At 43.1% G+C, this 20,190-nt stretch overlaps 1 protein-coding gene across 2 annotated transcripts in view; it reads right to left on the reverse strand.

The window, feature by feature from the left end:
* The window catches only part of mus301 (mutagen-sensitive 301), a 67,191-nt gene extending 47,129 nt beyond the window's left edge, over nt 1-20,062 (reverse strand). For both annotated transcript variants that reach the window (XM_055073603.1, XM_050183672.2), the window contains exons 1-14: nt 19,302-20,062; nt 19,129-19,216; nt 18,816-19,067; nt 17,492-17,670; nt 16,122-16,322; nt 15,761-15,836; nt 13,898-13,995; nt 13,151-13,249; nt 12,589-12,725; nt 11,234-11,470; nt 7,365-7,506; nt 7,173-7,277; nt 6,000-6,195; nt 3,128-3,282 (exon numbers count right to left, since the gene is read on the reverse strand). In XM_055073603.1, coding sequence (XP_054929578.1) covers nt 3,128-3,282; nt 6,000-6,195; nt 7,173-7,277; nt 7,365-7,506; nt 11,234-11,470; nt 12,589-12,725; nt 13,151-13,249; nt 13,898-13,995; nt 15,761-15,836; nt 16,122-16,322; nt 17,492-17,670; nt 18,816-19,067; nt 19,129-19,141 — 1,890 coding nt within the window. In that variant the 5' untranslated portion in view covers nt 19,142-19,216; nt 19,302-20,062. The remainder of the gene's footprint in view (nt 1-3,127; nt 3,283-5,999; nt 6,196-7,172; nt 7,278-7,364; nt 7,507-11,233; nt 11,471-12,588; nt 12,726-13,150; nt 13,250-13,897; nt 13,996-15,760; nt 15,837-16,121; nt 16,323-17,491; nt 17,671-18,815; nt 19,068-19,128; nt 19,217-19,301) is intronic.
* Between the last annotated feature and the right edge of the window lie 128 nt (nt 20,063-20,190).

Below are 20,190 nucleotides of genomic sequence, written 5' to 3' on the forward strand. Positions count from 1 at the left end.
AGTCGAATTAATGAAGATCTACTGTATACAAGTAAACCTTGATATAAGGAGCTTAAATATAAGGAGCTTAAATATAACGAAATTCTCCAAATAACTTTTTACGGCTCCTTGTCTATAGAATACCATATATATTGAACTTATATTTAACAAAGTGTCTTTACACATGATTTCAGTATAAAGAACTTTTACTGCCACCGTGAAGGAATATCTGAAAGGTGCTTGCCCCGCACCTCTCAAATCGCGCATCACGTGACCGGAAGCAGATCAACATCATGTTCCATGTAAACTCTAAGTGCAATAATATCTTATCGCGCCCTGTGCTCTGTATGCTTTAGGTGCGGGTGAAAGCGTGCAAGGGTGAAATGAGGATGGTTGCTTGATGAGTGCAGTCTTCCCATGCAAGCAAGGGGATAGAGGGGAGGGGAGCGAGCTCACGATAACACGATCAAGTGCGTGAGGGTTGGGGGAAGGTGGAGGCAGATTGTCAGGCATCTCCTTTTTTTAGCGCGGCCATGGCTGTACGTGGTGATCACCATGGTTGAGTGCATACGCAGCCCGCATGCTGTTTGAGAGGTAATCTGCCACACGTGCAAAGAGTGGGTGAGCTGAGATGGTGTGGCATTTAGTGCTGGAAGTTGCGTAATTTCGAGTTTCTGAGACGTGTTGAAGTGAGAGGCAGATGATGCATTCACTCTCTGCTGACAGCGCTTTTAGTGACAGCGTCATCCCACTGCCAGCAACACTATCAGCCTCGAGAGCGGAGTGAACGAGAAAGCGTGGCTGGCTTGGCTTTGTACTGCCAATGTGTTGCCATCAACAAAATAATTTCTTTCACATCCATATTTGCTGTTCTCGAGTGCCTTATAATTCTGAAAAACATTGCGGCCCCTGCCATGTAAGAAAAATCCATCGGCGACTCTACATATTGGCATAGAAGATAGAATTTCCAAAGATTTGGAAGACGCTTAAGCTTCGCCTTTAACAGTGGAACGTAACAGCACTAAAAGATCCCTGACTGCTTCTCACGCTTCTTAGCAACTCCAGCATATGTAACCGTAATGTTTACCGGAAAGTGCTCGCAGCAAATGCTATGCATTTCTTTCGAAACGCGGCCTCTTGAGTGGGCCACAATGCAGCAGAGGTGAGTACCATTTGGAAGTGTTTCACGGAAACGGGTGTGCCGCTACGTGGACTCCAAAATATTCAAGCGCTGGCATGCGCAAATGGCAGACGCCGTCAGCGGTCTATGAATTGTAGAAGCGCTGGAAAAGGGGTTTGTTTGAGTTTTCTCGTAACAGAATTATGTTTTTTCATACAGTGAAACCTCATTAAACCGTAGTTGGCCGGAGCTTGGAAAAAGTATGTACTAAACGGTAGTACTGTTTAACCGAAATAGCATGAGATCGCCCACTTACCTGTCAAAAACGGAACTCAGAGAGAATGCGATGAAAGGGGAAAGACATGCAGTATTTATTCACTTTGCATGACAAAAGTGTTATTTTCGTTTGATGCCGCCGCGGCCTAGCAGCGACCTCAAACTTACTGAAGCTGCGAGCCAGCTTTTCAGACAGCCCCTTCTTCTCGGCAAACAATCACATGGCAGATTCCTTGTCCACGTTGCATATTCTCCGTGCACAGACGCGGTAGTGTTGCAGAAGTCGCGGGGCAGCTTTTCATTTCGGGGTGCTGTTCTCGTCACCATGATTGCATTCATGAAGTTGATGTAACACGCAGCTTCTGCCACTGTCGGGCCTGAATCGCCCATGCTGTCGCTTTCCGTGTCATTCTTATCACTGTCGCTAGGCGACATTTCGGCAACAACAGACGCAACGATGGCGAAAATTCGAACCTCATAACCGACACCTCTTCGCGGTCACAGCAGCGCTGCCGAGCAACTTCTTTGCATTCCAAATGCCACACACCGTAGCCAACAGTAGATCCATGTCGCGTGCCAGCGCCGACTTCTTCGTGTTGCATTCGATACCACGAACCATGTGCAGTTTTTCTTCTATGCTGATCACCCTGCATCTTTTTTATCCGAGCTTCGGCATGACGTCAGTCCCCGCTTGCACGACGCCACAGCGCTCTCTGGCATGGCACCGAAATGATGTTGATGTGGCTTCATGCGCAAATGCACAGGACGCTTGGAGAGCCGTTGTTCTGATCTCTGAGGCTCGTTGTTCTGAGCTCTGAGGCTCGTTGTTCTGCCCGGCCACCCAATGGAGACGACGCATCATCGTGTTTGCGCGACGAAAAGTGGAAGCACTGCAGTTAACCGATATGTATGCAATAAGCTGGTACAGTTTATGCAGATACCAAACACATTATATGTGCAATGGCCGCTGAGCCAGGGATTTGACTTTACTACTTTTAAAACAAACTACTGTTTAATACAGTAGTTTGTTTCACAGCTGTCAGTGAAAAATTAATTTCCCAGTTGAAGAGTTAAACTGAATAAAATTTTACTCTGCTATGTATTAAAAAACATACTGTACAGTTTAACGAGGTTTTACAGTATGTTCAAATTACAATCCGAGAGCTATCACGTCTGTAGGTTAGTGTAAGTCGTATTTTAAGATTTTTCTAGGTATTTTAGCTTGAGAAATACAATTAGTTCAGTAAGTTCATTGCGCCACATGGAGGGCCTGGGTATGGGTGGTTCGAAAATCTATTTGCCAAAACGACGTCCGATGCTGACACCGGATTTTCTGCGACACGTGCTCCTTATTGCTATCGCATTAATAGAATGAAGCAAACTGCTGATTTTATCGACTTGTTTATATCGAGGTTTAACTGATCAAAATTCATTTTCACATTGCCTTCATTTTACACCTAAACACTAAGTCTACCTTTTTCACACCATTATCACTTTTTCTGCCCTCTCTCTCCACACAGTCTTTCAATCCCTCATCCCCTCCCGCATGTAGGCGACCGTACACATGCCAGCGGAAGTCTGCATTTAATTAAAGAGCTCTCTCTCTCTCCCCACTACTACAAGCTACAGTCAACAGATGCCAAGTAAAGAATGTTGTGCTAACATGGATAAATAAATCAGTACAGGTAACATATTTAATTAGTCTGCTGCCATGTCCAGCATGCAGAGATGCCACTGTTCATCCAGACTCACCAAGCGGTAGTAGGCTGGGGGATCAAGCCTGCCAGTGGGCAGCTGCCTTGGTGTGACCAAGTACAGCAGGTGCAGGGGGCATCGCAGGGACAGGGAGGACAGTGCTGCCCAGAGCTCTTGACGCAGAGTGCTCGCGATGGATGGGTCTATAAAGCCTGTGTCACAATGTAGACATGCATTTCAACAACAGTGTCACTGCAAGCATTGCTAGAAGGGTGTTTGAGCGCTCAATACAGGAGTGTGTCAGACGTGTCTGTCACAGCCCCAAGATAGAAAGAAAGTGTATCTACTCAGGCTCCGCAACACAGTGGTATACTGCGAGGTGTGCCCTTCTAAATCTGTACATCTTATGAGACAGTGATCATGAGCTGAGTAATACAGTGAGTGATGCCACCTGTAATGAAGGGTAACCACATTATTCTCTATTATGCTGTATGCACTATGTAGCAAAAAGAAAGAAAATTAGCATTGAAATAAGTTTTCCCCCAACACATATCCAAAAAGTTTCCGAGGCACAGCTGTCAGTGAAAAATTAATTTCCCAATTGAAGAGTTAAACTGAATAAAATTTTACTCTGCTATGTATTAAAAAAGCTTTTCTGGCACATGAAGGAAGGGATACACTACGAGGAAATGACACATGACAATATTGAAGCCTAGTCATAAAAAATGTAGGGGAGAAGTAGGTCCTAGTCATGTGATAGGCAAGCGGTACATTACAGTCGGCTCACTTTGGTTGTGTCTGCTGCGGAGGGATTTGAAACAAGCGCACACGGAAGGTGTGACAAACATATGCTGAGATTAGTGAAGGTTTAAGCATGCGAACCAGTCGAGTGTGTGTTGTCAGCCAGGTGACACACCTAACCACCACACGTTACGCAGATGTGGCTCACCGCTTAAGCAGCAGAAAGGCGCTAAGGATGTAGCGAACACAGGCATCAGGTAGCCAACATTATGCCTAATAACCCAAGGATTACCCCAAGAACGACCGGTGGCATTTCGGGGCAGTTTCAGGGAAATGAGGAAACCTTTTGCCTGGCAAATGTGTGCAGGCAACCAAGCCGTCCCTCCGATGCAAATTGCTGCGTTTGGGGATGTCGGCCAAGCAACAATGATGCCTTTTGCACCCACAAACACTTTCAGGCGATTAAGTCAGCATCCAGGGCGCGCAGATACAACAGCATAACAATGTTGCACCACACAATTTTACAAGATAGTGAGCGTAAATATGAAAAAAGGCAACAACTTTAGCATTTAGAGTGCAGACTAATGCTATTTATTTCTCTCAAAATGAAAGACGCACACCAGACGTTTTCGCTAAGCAAAAATGCGACAAAAGTGTGTTCCTCAAAACATCTGATCTATTCCTAGGTGCAAGACAGCAGGACAAAAATTAGTAAGAAAATACACACCGCAGTTTAAGGTGCACAACAGCTGATTTGAAGAAAAATTAAGAAGTGCGTGGGAAAATAGACCATGCTCGGGCGTTCTGGACGATCTTCGAGGCGAGAGCACTGGCAACTCCCCTAACTGCGGTGGTAAGCGCAAGTGACACTATGAAAATTCTGTATTCGTGGGCCCCAGCCTTTCTCCACGTTTCAAGGCAACGCATTTTGAAGAGAAGAACAACACCTGCAGTAGCACAAAACCACCCGTTACTTCCTACGTGCCTCCATGCCTGTGATGGCAGGGTCCACTAAGGTTACCACATACCAAACTATCTCAAATGAGGTGGCAACTATGTGGGCGAAATCCTACCTAAGGGGCACAGCGCACATGGCCCTGGAGAGCGGGACGGGCGTCATTAGAGGAGGTTGGTATACCGAGGCTAACAGAATCGCATGATGTGGCATTTGATTTCAGCTTCTGTAGTACACACAATTTTTGTGGGTCCTTCTAGTACTCCGGTCCTTATATGTCTCCTAGTCTTATGAAAAAAAACTGTGCTTTTGCATCTTCAGGAGATGCGAAATGACAGATCCACAAATTCCTGCTGTGTTTATTATAACAATGGTTTTCATCAAATCAAATACTACCACAAATGACAAGCATGTACTGGCATGGACCAGTGTTTTCTTCAGCATCCATGTCATGGCATGAACCCCTGAACAAATATTCAATAAATAGTAACAGTGAACAAAAACCAGAATAGATAGGAAGATCGACACACCACCAGCACTGACTAGTTCATATTAGTTCCTCAGCGCTAGTGGAGTGTGCCATTCTACCTATCAGCTCTGGTTTTTGTGCGCTGCTATATATTGAAATGATGATTTATCAATTTGCCCAAGTCGCAGTTTTATTGGAGTTTATCTCTGAACAAAGATGCTGGCTCCCTCTACATCCATCAGAGTTTAGTCTACGTTAATTCAAGTTGCGAGTACTACTGCAAAATTGTAGCTCTGGTAATGGCACCATCTGCACTCGCAGGTAAAAATAACAACACGCTCAATGTGAGGTGCAAAATTCCATATGCCCCGAGTATTTAGTAATGGATGCTAGAGCTCATCTTACTGCGAGAGTCAAAAAGCAGATGCGCAGGCTTCGAAATTAGGGTGGAAAGCAGAAAGTGGAGCAACATAAGTACTTTTTGTTCTAGGAATTCCTCAGCTGAATAACTACTAATCACATGAGCCGATCTCTGTCATGCACTATTTGTTTTGAATCTGTATTCATGCAATATGAGAAGCAGCGAGGCAGAGTCATCAATGCGTCCAAAAGCACCGGAGGACTCTCCTTTTAATGCCAAAATCAAGCAAAAAAGCTACACTTCTGAAGCACAGAGCGAGCATCTCTGAAGCAAGCAGCAGTAAGTTGGCCATCATGCCTACACTCTATGCGTAGCTTAAATGAAGTACAAGGCGCGAGCTTACCTTTGAAAGCAGCGCATCCAAGTGGGGTAGCACGTAGCTCTCCAGTAGAACTGTGTTTCAAGATAAGGTCAGCTGTAATCAGGTCGTCAAGAACTTGGTGCAGAGTTTGCGATGGGTCCTTTCCCTCTTTTCGTTGCTGTAGGGCAAGTAGTGTTGCATCCATCACTTCGGCAAGAGAGTCTTCGGACTTGGCAACCTATAGAGAGACCAAATATTTATTGATTTTAATCGGTGTAAGACGAGACAAAAGGTCACCATTGAAAGGAACAAATTCATACTGCCTCCTAAGAAACCAGCTATTGGCTACTATATCCTCATTAGTGCTCAAAAACATTTTATCCTGAGACTAATCAGCTCCTCAATTTTTCTTTTCTCAGTGATGCATTACCTCTTTATTGAGCTGCGAGGCTCAACATACACAACTTGTTTACCATACTGTATTGCTGTTGCAGAATGAGGTTTCTCAAACAAATTTTCACTAGTAGATGATTTAAGGAATCCTTCGTTGGGGAACTGCACATTTGCATTTACAGCTACATAGAGCTATAAAACTGCCTGTTTGGCAACACGAGTGCTAAATGCCACTTCCCCTCACAACACAATTGCTTTTTCACGGTACAATATCAGAGAAATGATCCACAGTAACCTACATCTTCTATAGTAAATAAATCTGTAAAAGTAAGTCTGTAGCAAATAAACTTATCATCTGTATCGTAAAATTAAATGGCCTGCTAAATACCACTCCTTCCTTTTACTGCCAACTCAGCTCGAAATTGACTCTTAAATAAAACCGCCTTCTTTATCTATCTATATGTTATCCTTATCATTTCTCGTAGACATATAATAGTTCGGCTTGATATAACACATCGGAATCTGCTTGTCTTCTGTTGCAACTACCATTATGCCAACGTGTGTGTAGGGTGGCCAGGTCCTCTCAAGCTGTATAAACAGCTTTTACTCCTGGGTCTCCCACAACATTGTTGCAAATGAACTCAAATTCAATCTTTCAGATAGCTTCGAGGTGCAGCACCCAACAAGGGTTCGATGAACTGTTCAGCATCACTTACTGAATTTACTTCCAGCACCACTACGCGGAGTGATGAAACCAACATCATGTTGATTGCCTGTGCTTATGAGTCTCCGGAACATGTATTGACATTCTTCTCAACTTACTTGCAGTCCTATCAAACTGAGTAGCAACATTTTCAAGACCTTCTGTTCATCTTGAAGAAGATTGGAATAGCAGCTGTCAATAGGAGCCTCCAGAAGCCTCCGCACCTAGAGGAACAGGCCCGACAAATCATGGTGAGAAGTCTGGCCAATTATAGAACACTACCCACACATCACTGGAAAGCAAGACGAGACCTTTTCTTTATCTTTATTGGGTACGATGAGGATGCTCTCTCCAGATGAGTCAATGCCTGCCCGCCCAGCACGTCCAGCCATTTGCTGATAGACACTTCGAGTAAGAAACTCAGTGCCAGTGTAGGGCGACTTGAGGATCACCCTGCAACAAACCGTCAATGTGTAGACATGACTTAGTGCTAACGAAACATCACTGCAGTAGTTGCATTAGTAGGCACGCACGTACCAAACATTACTTAAGCTAGTTAGCAAAGGAGAGTAGCTGTGAGCCATAACATAACCTTTGTTGTATGATTGTGGGCTACAGCCTTTAGAGCATTTCCACTTCGAGTTACAAGGATCAATGCATGACTATCCTCCACTTGTACAATCATCATCATCATCATCATAAGCCTACTTTATGTCCACTGCAGGATGAAGGCCTGTCCCTGCGATCTCCAATTAACCCTGTCCTGTGCCAACTGATTTAAGCTTGCGCCTTCGTCTTTCTTAATTTCATCACCCCACTTTGGTAGTCTTCTGCCGTCCTCGACTGTGCTTCCCTTCTCTTGGCACCCATTCTGTAACCCTAATGGTCCACCAATTATCTAACCTACACATTACATGGCCTGCCCAACTCCATTTCTTTCTCTTAATGTGAATTAAAATACCAGCTATTCCTGTTTGCTCTCTGATCCAAACCGCTCTTTCTGTCTCTTGACACAACATTCTTAATTCCATAGCCCCTCCCCACGCTTGTTATGCTTCACTGCAATACTCGTGCAAATGCTTCACCAAGTAACATTTCTGTACAGAGGCGAAGCTGACTTTCGGAAACCGGCATTATGCAACGCACCATGCTTTCCAAGCTTCTAAGCCAATCGTGATGACCAAAAAGGCGGAGTCCGTGCCATTGCTGACAGCAACAAATTCTTTCAATTAAAAACACGACACCCAGGAAGCTTCATAGCAAACATCAAAGCAGCTAGGCCTAGCGTTGCCGCAGTGGTGGCTATGGCTGCCAGCGGATCTGCGTGCGAGAGTGCCGGTTCGAGGCAGCGAGGTAATCGAAATGGTAGCGGTGGTGGCTTTGATTAATGCCGTTTCGGACCTGCGGTCACGGCAAAACGTCCGTAAAATGGGAGGGCGAAGAGTTCTTGCGTCCGAAATTTCAGACTTTCTGATACATTGACTCTACGGGGTACGTGGCGGTGCCGCGAAGCCCTCCAAATTATCGGGAAACCGGAAAGTCGGTCGTCGACTGTACACTGGCAATTCCTCCAGAAGACAACAGGCTGTCAAAGACGATTCATTACAATTCCTGTCTGTTACTTGAGCTAGCATTACCGCGACTTGCGACCCTTTCAATAAAATCACAGCTAATTTTCCCTGATAGAGGCACCAATTCCCTGAGTTTTCCCCGACTTTTTCCAGACTACTCAAAATACCTGATAATTCCCAGTTTTCCCGGTTGGTAGACACCCTGTCAATCATTTATAGTAACTCGTCCCCAGGGTTGCTGAACAGGACAATGTTATCTGCAAATCGAAGGTTGCTGAGATATTCGTCGTTGATCCTTACTCCCAAGCCTTCCCAGTTTAATAGATTGAATACTTCTTCCCAGCACACAGTGAATAGCATTGTAGAAATTTTGTCTCCTTGTCTGACCCCTTTCTTTATAGATATCTTCCTACTTTTCTTGTGGAGAATTAAGGTAGCTGTGGAATCTCTGTAGATACTTTCCAAGATATTTATGTAAGTGGCCTGTACTCCTTGATTACGTAATGCCTCTACGACTGCTAGTATCTCTACTGAATTAAATGCCTTTTCATAATCTATGAAAGCCATACAGAGAGGCCGAGACTCTGTGTATTTCTCGATTACCTGATTGATGACATGGATGTAATCCATTGTAGAGTATCCCTTCCTGAAACCTGCCTGTTCCCTTGGTGGACTAAAGTCCAGTGTTGCCCTTATTCTATTGGAAGTTATCTTGGTGAATATTTTGTATAAGACTGGGAGTAAGCTAATGGGCCTATAATTTGTCAATTCTTTAACATCTCCCTTTTTGTGGATTAGTATAATGTTGGCATTCTTCAAGTTCTCTAGGAACCTTGAAGTCGATAGGCAGTTCGTATAAAGGGCTGCTAGTTTTTTAAGCATTATGTCTCCGCCATCTTTGATTAAATCGACTGGTAGTCCATCTTCTCCTGCCCCCTTTCCCACATTTCATGTCTTGCAAGGCGCTTCTAACTTTGCCGGTAGTTATAGAAGGAGCCTCTGTAACCTTTTCATTGCTACTTTTAATGGAAGTATCGTGGCTGCTTTGGGTACTGTACAGGTCAGTATATAATTCTTTCGCTGCTTTTACTATATCTTCAACATTGCTTATGCTGTTACCCTGCTTATCTTTTAGTGCATGCATCTTGGTTTGTCCGATGCCTAGTTTCCTTCTCACTGTTTTCAGGATGCGTCCATATTTTAGTGCTTCCTCAGTCTTTCTCGCATTATAATTTCGAATATCCCTTATTTTCTCCTTGTTGATTAGTTTCGACAGTTCCGCGAATTCTATCTGATCTCTTGAGTTGATACTTCCATTCTTTGTCGTTTATTTATTAGGTCCTTTGTTACTTGGGAGAGCTTACCGACTGGTTGCCTTGGTGCCTTACCTCCCACCTCAATTGCTGCTTCTAAAGACAGCCTAATTACGGTTTCAATCATTGCCTCTATGTCATCTTCATCTCTCTGTTCTAAGGCTGCATATTTGTTTGCAAGAGCCAACCTGAATTGGTCTGCTTTTACCCTTGCTGCATCTTGGTTGGCCTGTTTCTTCTTGACCAATTTTAGTCTTTCTCTGTTCAAATTGAGGTGAATCCTTGCCCTCACTAACCTATGATCACTGCACTTTACCCTACCTAAAACTTCCACATCCTGCACTATGCTGGGATCGGCAGAAAGTATGAAATCAATTTAATTTCTTGTTTCACCATTAGGGCTTTTGCAGGTCCACTTTTTATTCCAACGCTTTCTGAAGTAAGTGTTCATTATTCGCAGGTTATTCCTTTCTGCGAATTCTACCAACATCTCTCCTCAAGTGTTTCTAGAATCCACGCCCTAGTTGCCAATCACTTGTTCACCAGCCTCTTTTTTCACCACTTTTGCACTGAAGTCACCCATGACTACAGTATACTGAGGTTGCACTTTTCGCATCGCTATGTCAACATCTTCATAAAACTGTTCTATTTCTTCCCCATCGTGGCTGGAGGTTGGAGCGTAGGTTTGTACTACCTTTATTCTATACCTCCTATTCAGCTCTATTATGACTACTGTTACCCTTTCAATAATGCTGTAGAATCGTCAATATTGCCCGCTGTGTCCTTATGGATTAAGAATCCTACACCGTACTGCTTCTTATCTGGTTGTCTTTTATAGCAGAGGACGTGGCCATTTGTCCGCACTGTATAAGCCTCACCAGTTCTTCTAACCTCACTAAGGCCAATGATATCTCAAACAATGCCTGATAGTTCCTCAAAGAGTCCTGCTAGGCTAGCTTCACTCGAGAAGGTTCTGGTGTTAAACGCTGCAATGGTCAGTTTCCATTGTACAATAATAAGATATAAAATCAGAGCAGACAATGGCAAATGACGTTCAAAAACATCATACGTTAACAATAAGGTGCTGCGCCAAAAGTGTGCACACTTCATATCACGTGCTAGAAGGACACCATTTGCCATTAGCACATGCAAGAGTAAAATGTGAACTGAAGGCACCCTATGAGTGGTATGAATGCAGCCCTGTTTAACAGCCACTTTTTCGCAGCTGCCTCTTTGCAGGTGCTATTTTACAGGTAAACTTTAACTGAGCTCAAGTAAAAATACAAGAGACAGCACCTCTTGGCTGGTAGGTTGACACCAGCTGCCAGAGTTGAGGTGCACGTGAGACAGCAGAGCACACCAGAAGTGTATGCATCCTCCACAATGCGGCGCTCCTCCACCGTCAGCCCGCTATGATGGTAAGCCACACCCATGGGCAACGTCTGCCGCAGGACCCGACAAACCTGGCCTACTTCTGCTCGCAGTGTCTGTAGCAAAGCTTCCTTCTGCTCACGCCTATGGTCCAGTAATGACCTGAAACATCACCAATAAAACTGCACTGTCCTCTCAGCTTTGTCGAATTCATCAAGCTCATAATAAAGATCAAGGATGAACTGGCTGGGCCCACAAGACTGCATTGCAACAACATGCGCTCTGCTTTAACTGCAGGTGCAGCCACAGAGCAGATAACTTTTCCCGAAGCACAAAACATTGCACACAAGTCTTGTAACAGAAAAAAATGATGACCTATCTAGCCACCAAGATTAAGTTACTACATACTACAATTACTAGATATGCTGATTAAATTTGAATGAGTTGTCTTATCTCAAGAACACAGCTCATGCACTAACAACCACATTTATTTTTGTATTATCCAATTCTATCCATGCCATTACTTAAGCCACTTTTTCATTGAACGCTTATTTGAACACTTGCATCCTGAACAGTATAGTAAACATCCATTAGCTTTACATTGTAAAACTAAAGAATATTTTTGAATTAGGAATAATAAATGAGCACGCAAAGAACACAGAGAGATGAACATGGGAAAGGTGATATTGTGCATTTCTGTTCCCACTAGCCTATTGTTCTGAAGCTTTTCTTAAATAACCCAAGTTTCAAGATGAACAAAATTTCAATATATCCACACCACATTCATTACCACCATGTGAATTCACAAGTAATCCACGATCGTGCAGTTGTCCGTGTGAAGAAACAGTTTACATAAAATTACTAGAAACATGCCGACATCAGCAATGGCCCATCGCAGAACACCCGGCGATGCCACAGTGGAAAGTATGCTGGGCTACATTTGTCAAGTATTGACGTAACTCACTGCTGACCTTGCTGCTGTCTACGGTATGAACACATGATCGCACGTTGTAGTACCGACTAGCTTGGCTTGACACAGTTCTACAGTTCCTGATGGTTTATCATCAACAAGAGTCAGAAAAAAAGAACAGTGAGAATATTGACTAAGCACATTTCACATTTAGGAAAATGCCCAACCCATTTTCAAGTCCCACAAGCGTGTAAGCCACTAGTGGTCATGCAAATAAAGCTCTTCAAATTATAGCCTGGAGAGGCCAACAAGAATCTGCTTCTGTAATGCCATGCCTGAAAGCCAAACACAGATGATGACAAACACTCACTGAGGCAGGAAACGAGCCAGAAGCAGCGCCACACTCTCACAGTTCTGCTTCGTTGGGCAGAAGACGAGACACGAGTGCTGTGGCACTGTCTCTGCAACCAGAAGAGACAGCTGCTCGGGGTCCTGCATCTGGCCTTGCTAGTGTATACAAGGGTAGTGACAGCAGAGGGTTGATTAGCTGTGCTGAGAACATAGTAACCAACATCCACGAGCAAAAAATGTTTCAGGAGCAGGTGCAGCAAACGTGCAGCAATAATCTATGGAACTAACTTGGCTTAATAGTTTCCTTTAGTGTCCCTTCAAGCTGTGTAATGGAGTTATTACTGACTATGCAGAGCTCCAAAGCTCAGAAAGGTGAGCAGTATCCCTCACCCTAGAAAGCTTTGCATGCCACACGTACAACAGGACTGCCACTACACAGGCCTGCAGTCAGTTTCGACTGCACAGTTAGCAGCCTGCATACTTCATGCAAGGGGTGTACATGACACTTCAGGCATGCCAGGGGTGAAAGTCCCGAGAAATCTGAGCTTGAAATACACAAGAAACAGAATTAGAGAAACTACCTTAGGAAGCTTGCGGACAACCCGAAAGGGTTCCTCTTCATATTTTCCCTGCTGTTCAAAGATGTAGTCTTCCACTTTGATGTACTCCCTCAACTCAACCTGTTTGAGAAGCGTGTCATACCAACAACATTTAAGCCTTTATTTAAGTTGCACTACTGACAGAAATGTCACGCTGCCACAAGCAGTACCACAAGCTTCAAGGGTCCCTGAAACAACTTTTAAAACTTTTTAACTTAAGAAACACAATAAATATTGCCAATTTAATCCAAAGAAAGAAATAGAAAACAACTTTGTCAGACACTGGAGCCACATAATGCAGCAGTAAATGTAAACAATCTTCCAGATACTATATCCTTTGGGACAAGGTTACTATTTCTGAAGGGAGCTCACTCATATAAATTATTAAAAGCATGCAAAACATTCATATGGAATTCGATTCAAATATTAAAGTTATATATGATTTACTGTAGAATGATGTTCAAATTGGACTGACAATTCTTACAATTTGTACGCACTGACATCTCACACTGAAAACGTTTAACCACAAGGTGAAGAAGTCTCACTAAATAATGCACAAAAAATAACTTACTGTGAACTGGATGACATTTTCACTTGCAAGAAACAATTTCAAGACAGCAATGTGAGACCATGCATCATGTAGTAAGCTATGGGTGACAGCACTTTATGCAACTGGACTTCAATGATGTAAATTGTCTGGCTTGGAATGCAATGATGAGCAGGACATACCGGGCGAAAGGATCCAACGAAAACTTCAGCACCAAGAAAGGAAGCAAGGTCATCCATATTTCCAATAGTAGCACTCATGCCCACAATATGAGTGAGTGCTGAAAAAAAAAAAAAAAGAAGACCTGGATTCCCCCTTACATTACATGGCAACACATAAAACAAATATAGTCCACTCATGTTAATCCACACTATAGGCACACAGGCTCTTTGTTTAATTTTTCACAAGCCTGAATTATATGAAATTGAATAAACTATGGACCAAAAACGAACTATAGCTTACTGCCTGCATAGCACAATTGTGCGCATGATCCCACATATAGCCTGCCAAACTGAAAACTGCATCCAACAAATTTCAATAGGTTCCAAGAGATTACAACAAATTCCAAAAGCTGCAGCACAGATCTTTCAGATGTGTCACACAGTGTATCAGATGCAGTGTCATAGCATAGCATATGTTTCTTGCTATATACTACTCACACGGTTGCCTTCGAGTAGCTATCTAACAAGAACAGGTATACGAACAGGTACACTGAGAGTAAAACCAGCACTGATACTGTCAGCTTGTTTTTGATAGCTTTGTTTGACGTCAATGGCCAATGCTGCCTTTAAAGGGGCCCTGAAACACTTTTTATTGAAGAGCATAAATGCATTTGAAGTTAAAATAGGCTATTTCAGAAATACTTTGCCACAAAAAGTACCTTTGCCAAAAAGTAACAGGGCCTTTGCTGTGCTTCCACTCCTTCTTCAATGTCCTGCACTGCAAAGGCATTGAAGGCGAAGACACAACGCTCCGCCTTCTAAATGTCACTGTGGCGCACAGTTAAAATTCGATTTTACATGTTAGCGTAGACGCCACTACTTCAGATTTTGGCACCCACAACGCACCAAACGTAAGCCAAATTCGGTTGCCCTTAGCAACCCACAGTGTGCTTAGCCAGTGAACTCGTTACGGCACCCCACAGCGGCTGCGGTATCTACACTACGTCGCAGACCGCAGCTGCGTGCAACTGTAGTGCATATGCGCATCATTTGCTTTGTGCATGACAGGGCTTGAGTGCGTGCTCGCGCTCATATGCTACAGTCTGACCTTGCTACATGGTGCGGACCGGCTTTGTCCTTCACCAACTTGACCAACAAATAGTAGCCACATCCAACTTGCGCATTTTTTGAAACGCTATCAATTAGTCTGAAGGCGTGGTACTAGGAGCGGCCAAGAGTGAGCGCGCGCTGGCAAGCATGAGTGTAGTCTGGCCTTAAGTTTCACATGGTTCAAGGATAGTTGAGCGTTCAAAACTAGCCAAAATTAGCAAGACTCACCGGCTATGACACCGATAAGCAGGGTGGCCAAAGTTTTATTCCAACGCGGGCAGCTGCAGCCGAGCATGAGCAGACAATAGTCGGTTTCTTCCAGGAGTATGTAATTATTGTCAAAATTTGAAAGCACATTCTCACTTACTTCAGCCTGTTTACTGAACTTCTTCAATAAATATACACAGTAACAGTAGGAAGAAGTGCACTGATTCAAATGCCCTTTTAGGTTGATGTTAGCTATGTGGAAATGCGCTTTATTGTGAAATAAAGCATCCAGAATAGAATGAGAAGCAAGGTTTCTGTTGAAAAGAGTATTTGAGAGAAAGGTGACTTCGTGCTCTGCTTGTGAGCTCCACGTGACGCATACAACAGCAAAACTTGGCCGAGATGTTCACAGCAGCATAAGCTATCCGCGGACTATGTTTTTTCACCAAACCCGAGGGGTGCTTCAGGACCCCTTTAACCTTTCTTAACAGACCACAAACGTTACAGCCGCCAGCACACTTATGGCATCAAGTGTCAACACGTGATTCAGACATAAACAGCACTCACGGGAGATGTGCTTGACTTTCACAAGCGTGCTTTCAAGTATGGCTCCCCTGCTGCTCCCAGCACCCAGCATATGCAGCTGCACAGCCAAAGGAGAAAGATGCTTAGTATACTGTGGCATGCTTTGTAAACCTATGCAAGATGCTGCACTGTAACAGCACCAGATTTGCCAACCTTATAATTTAAGAACACTACGGTCGAAGCCGAAAAATACTAGAGTTTGATTAAATATACTACATATTGTTTGATTACGCAACATGTTGATTCTTTAACACTGAGTATGTTCAGTAAGGTCACTGTAAACAGGCACTCGTGTGTTGACCTTGGCTTAGGTATGCAACATGCAACTGCAAAAATGACTCACTTCATCAACCACAACCAGGCCCAGCTCGCTCAGTCTGTTCTGTTCAATCAGCGAGTCCACCAGAAAGTGTGCCTTCTCAATGGTGGCAAAGTAGACAGCACAACGCTGCCTTCTTTTCGGAGGTGGCAGGGCACCCCTACTGCCTGCATACTCTTCCACGAGAAAGTTGAGGTCTACTCCAAAGCTCGACATGGACCGCACCTGTCCCAGACAGAGTTATAAACACTCCACTTGCACAGATAACGCAAGACTGGCCAAGACTGCTGTTTATGGCAAAGCTATGCAAAAAGCACAACACTGCAACTGCAGCTGCTGCAGGACTATAAAAGCACGTCTGCAAAGGCAATAATGAAAATTGCAGTTGACAGCTTGAGCTAGCAAGGATTAACCATTGAACTTATTGATAAATAAATCATTAAATAAATAAATAAATAAATAAAACATTTACACCTTGTCTTCATAAGAGAAATACAGTGTAGCACAAAAATAGGCAGGTGGAAAAAAAAGTTACATCTTTTAAGACTTGACTACACTTCAGCCACTTTACAACAGTGATATGCTGCACATTAATGCTTCCACAACCAACAATAATTGTTTGAAGAATGAAAAATTCACACAGAAACTCCTCTAGAAGTTGTCTAAACATGTGTAAGCATTTTGCCACTTGCTCATCTCCACGCAGCCCGGTGTCATAATTAACTATACGACACTTGGTCTGACCAGTATAAACCCTTATCGGTTATCAACCCTGTCGGACTCAATCCAAGCCTTATCAGTCGGTATCAACCTCATCGAAATCGATCCTCATCAACCCTTATCTGTCCTTAAAAACCTTATGGCACATGATTAAACCCTTATTAACTCTTATCAGACCTTAGCAACCTTATCAGACTTGATCCGACCTTTATGAACCCTTATTAGTGCTTATTAACCTTATCAGAATTGCTCCAACCATTATAGGCCCTTATCACTCTTTAGCACCTTATCCATCCATATCAAACCATTATCAACGATGGTGGGTCATATATAACCCCTCATCACTCCTTATCATCCTTATCAACTCATTGACTGCTTAACTGTGTGCGTGGCGTGACATGACGTGAAGAGCATGAGCCCTCAAAGGTCGGTTGAGTGATTAGAACTGAAGCAGAGCAAAAAATTCACTGAAGAAGAAGGAGAGAGCAGATAGCACTCTGTCTGTTTGCTTCTCTCTTTTTTTCCGGCAATTTTTCCCACTGACTTTAGTTGAAAGTTTGAACACGAACCAACTCGACCACAAAAAGAGGTTGATGCTTCTGTATTCTTTCACAGGTAAAGTGTGATCGGACAAGAATGACAGAGATGCAAAGGAGAACAATTAACGTACACACCTTCTCCTGAACAATGGACACATACGGTAGAATGAAGAGCACATTTTTGCGACAGCACAGTATCTCCTTAAAGGCCAAGATTTCTGCGACCAGAGTCTTGCCTCCACTTGTGGGAAGCGAGTAGATGAGGTTCTTCCTCTGACTGAGAGCAGGAAGGCTCAAGCATTCCCTCTGCCAATCTGTAAAAACAACACAGCAAGAACCAAAGCCGAATATTCCAGACAACTGACGTTCACTCAGTAGATTGGTCAAAAAAGAGGCAACATGCACATTCAAATACGGTAGAGGAAAACCAGACCAAACTTTTCTGTTGACATTTTGCCTTTGAACATGCAGTGTTCTTCTTAGTTATTGATATATTGATATAGTAATTGCATGTATTAATACATCATTATTTATACAACCATATATTATTATTACTAGTGTCACTACTGTTGCACTAATATAGAAAGACTAAAGAAAAAATAATAGATAAAATAAATTTTAAAAGAAGAGTGCCTTCTTTAACCATAACTTTTAAATATTGTCTTTCAAAATGAGTTATACTGAGTTTTTAAAAATTGTCTGCAGTGTGGCAGAGCGCATATCTTTAAACCTTGGGCTGAACATATTAAAGAGCTCCAGAATAGTGGCTAGCCGGGCTTGAAGTACATATGCTGAAGTATGTGTTTAATGAGGCTAGCACTACTCAAACAAGAAACCATAATGCATGTTGCAAATTCTGAATTGAAGCTGCAGTGACTTCTCGAGGCACATCTGCGTGGAATTAATTTTTAAGCTTGCACAGGTTTTCGGATAGGCACCGTCCAACTTGTGGTGAAATGCACTGTTCCGCAAATTTTTTTTTTTTTTTAGACAAGACATCTTCTTATGTATTACACGACAAAAATAGCTGCAACACCTATACATTTTTTCATACACTTTGGGAACGCATTTCTCAAAATTGTTATCATCCTCAGAATTCATCCCGAGTGGATGTACCCTGCAAACTCACTGGTTACAATTTTTGAATTGGAACATGTGCCACAGAGTGTAATGAGTTAAATAGTTGATAAATGAAATATTGTTAATTTGGTAAGTATAGATATTGAAACACAGTGTCTTTGTGTATGCGTTTGGACTCCTGCAGTCGTGATGGTCGCCTTTCTGATAATTGTAAGGCTAAATATTCGAGGAACTCTGCTTTAGATTTTTGCCTCTAAGGGTACACTTCACTGGCAACGGCATGATCGTCAATAATGTAGCATTTCCTTTTGTTGTTGATTTTTCGATTACAACATGAACGTATTCCGAATGAAGGAAAGGAGCTGAGCCAGTGGCTTACCGTACAGCTGTGTGATGCCATGGTGCAACTCGATCAAGCTGCGCACAATAACTGGCAAACCGAAAAATGTATCTTCACACAGGGACTCTGGCAGCGTTTGGTGCGGCGTGAGAGGGAGGCACAGCAACTTCCGCGTGTTTTCCCGAAGCTTTTCTTTCACTCTCTCGATGAGGGAAATCGATCCAGTCTGGTTGAGTGGACTTAACCCGCTGAGAAAGGACGTGCTCACAAGGTGCTGCTCCGAGTCACACTCTGCAATGTCAACAAAGACATGAGTTGCAGCAACGTGTCAGTATTGCTGGCACAACCTCACCTGTAAAGCTCATGTTCTTTTGTTTATGAATTTCTTCACTACTGATTTAGTCGGCCTAATACACCAAGTCGTTGTTTCGAGTCGAACTCTGAAATGTCAACAAAGCACAAGTTACAAGACAGTTCTCTTAACAATAAAGACCAAATATATAGACAACCATGGAATAACTTTACCCGTGAAGTTCATGATTTTCCTTTTTTAATCATATCACCTAGGTTTACAGTGTGACGTTGTCAACGCTACCATAGAATAAAGAGAAAAAGACGCGAGGCAAATGCAAATTGAAACTTTCGCGGCAAGTACAGGCAAGACCGTCCAAACGCAGTACCTCAGTAACAACACTAGCAAATTCTCCGGCTTGGCAACGTTTGCAAACGCAAGAGGGCAGAAGGGTTCTTTGTGAGACGTGGCTGCAGTCATCTGTAGACTTGCGCTATCGCCTGCACCATAGACCTGCACCTCTGCCTGCACTAACGTTTCGGTCTAACATGAGCCTTCTAGTAGCTGTTTAACGGTGAATTTTATTTGCTTTTTCATACTTTTGCCGAGTCTGGCTGTCGTTTTCCTGTATATGGTCTCAAAATTGAAAATTTTCATCTGCAGCTCCGCAGCACAAAAACAGCCAACTGAGTAGGCTGCTCTAATCATTTTAACATTATTGACCGCATTCTCATCTTTTCTCCCTTCAAATCAAATTGATTTTGCAATCAAAATTGTCAAGACCTCTTTTTCTTTCTTCTTTTTTTATGTCTTCTTACTGCGAGCAAAAGAAGTATCTCGCGGTTCCGCCCACAGCGCCCTTTGTGTCCAATTCTACAAACGACGTTTCAGATGAGATCGACTCTTTTGTTGCACCAATGAAACGGCTACAAACACTACAACTATACGCACCACGTATATGGTGAAAGTAACGTGGCATAACGTGTTAATGAATTTACATCACTTTTATCGTCAAGCGGTGATGGTCAAGGACGAAGCCCAGTGAGGCGGTGAGCCTTCTCTGGTTGAGTAAACTCCAATTTAAGCACGATGATGATGATACTTGTCTCTGAAGGTCAAGTC

This window comes from Dermacentor andersoni, chromosome 4 (assembly GCF_023375885.2).
Source record: "Dermacentor andersoni chromosome 4, qqDerAnde1_hic_scaffold, whole genome shotgun sequence".
In the NCBI taxonomy this organism is placed as follows: Eukaryota; Metazoa; Arthropoda; class Arachnida; order Ixodida; family Ixodidae; genus Dermacentor; species Dermacentor andersoni.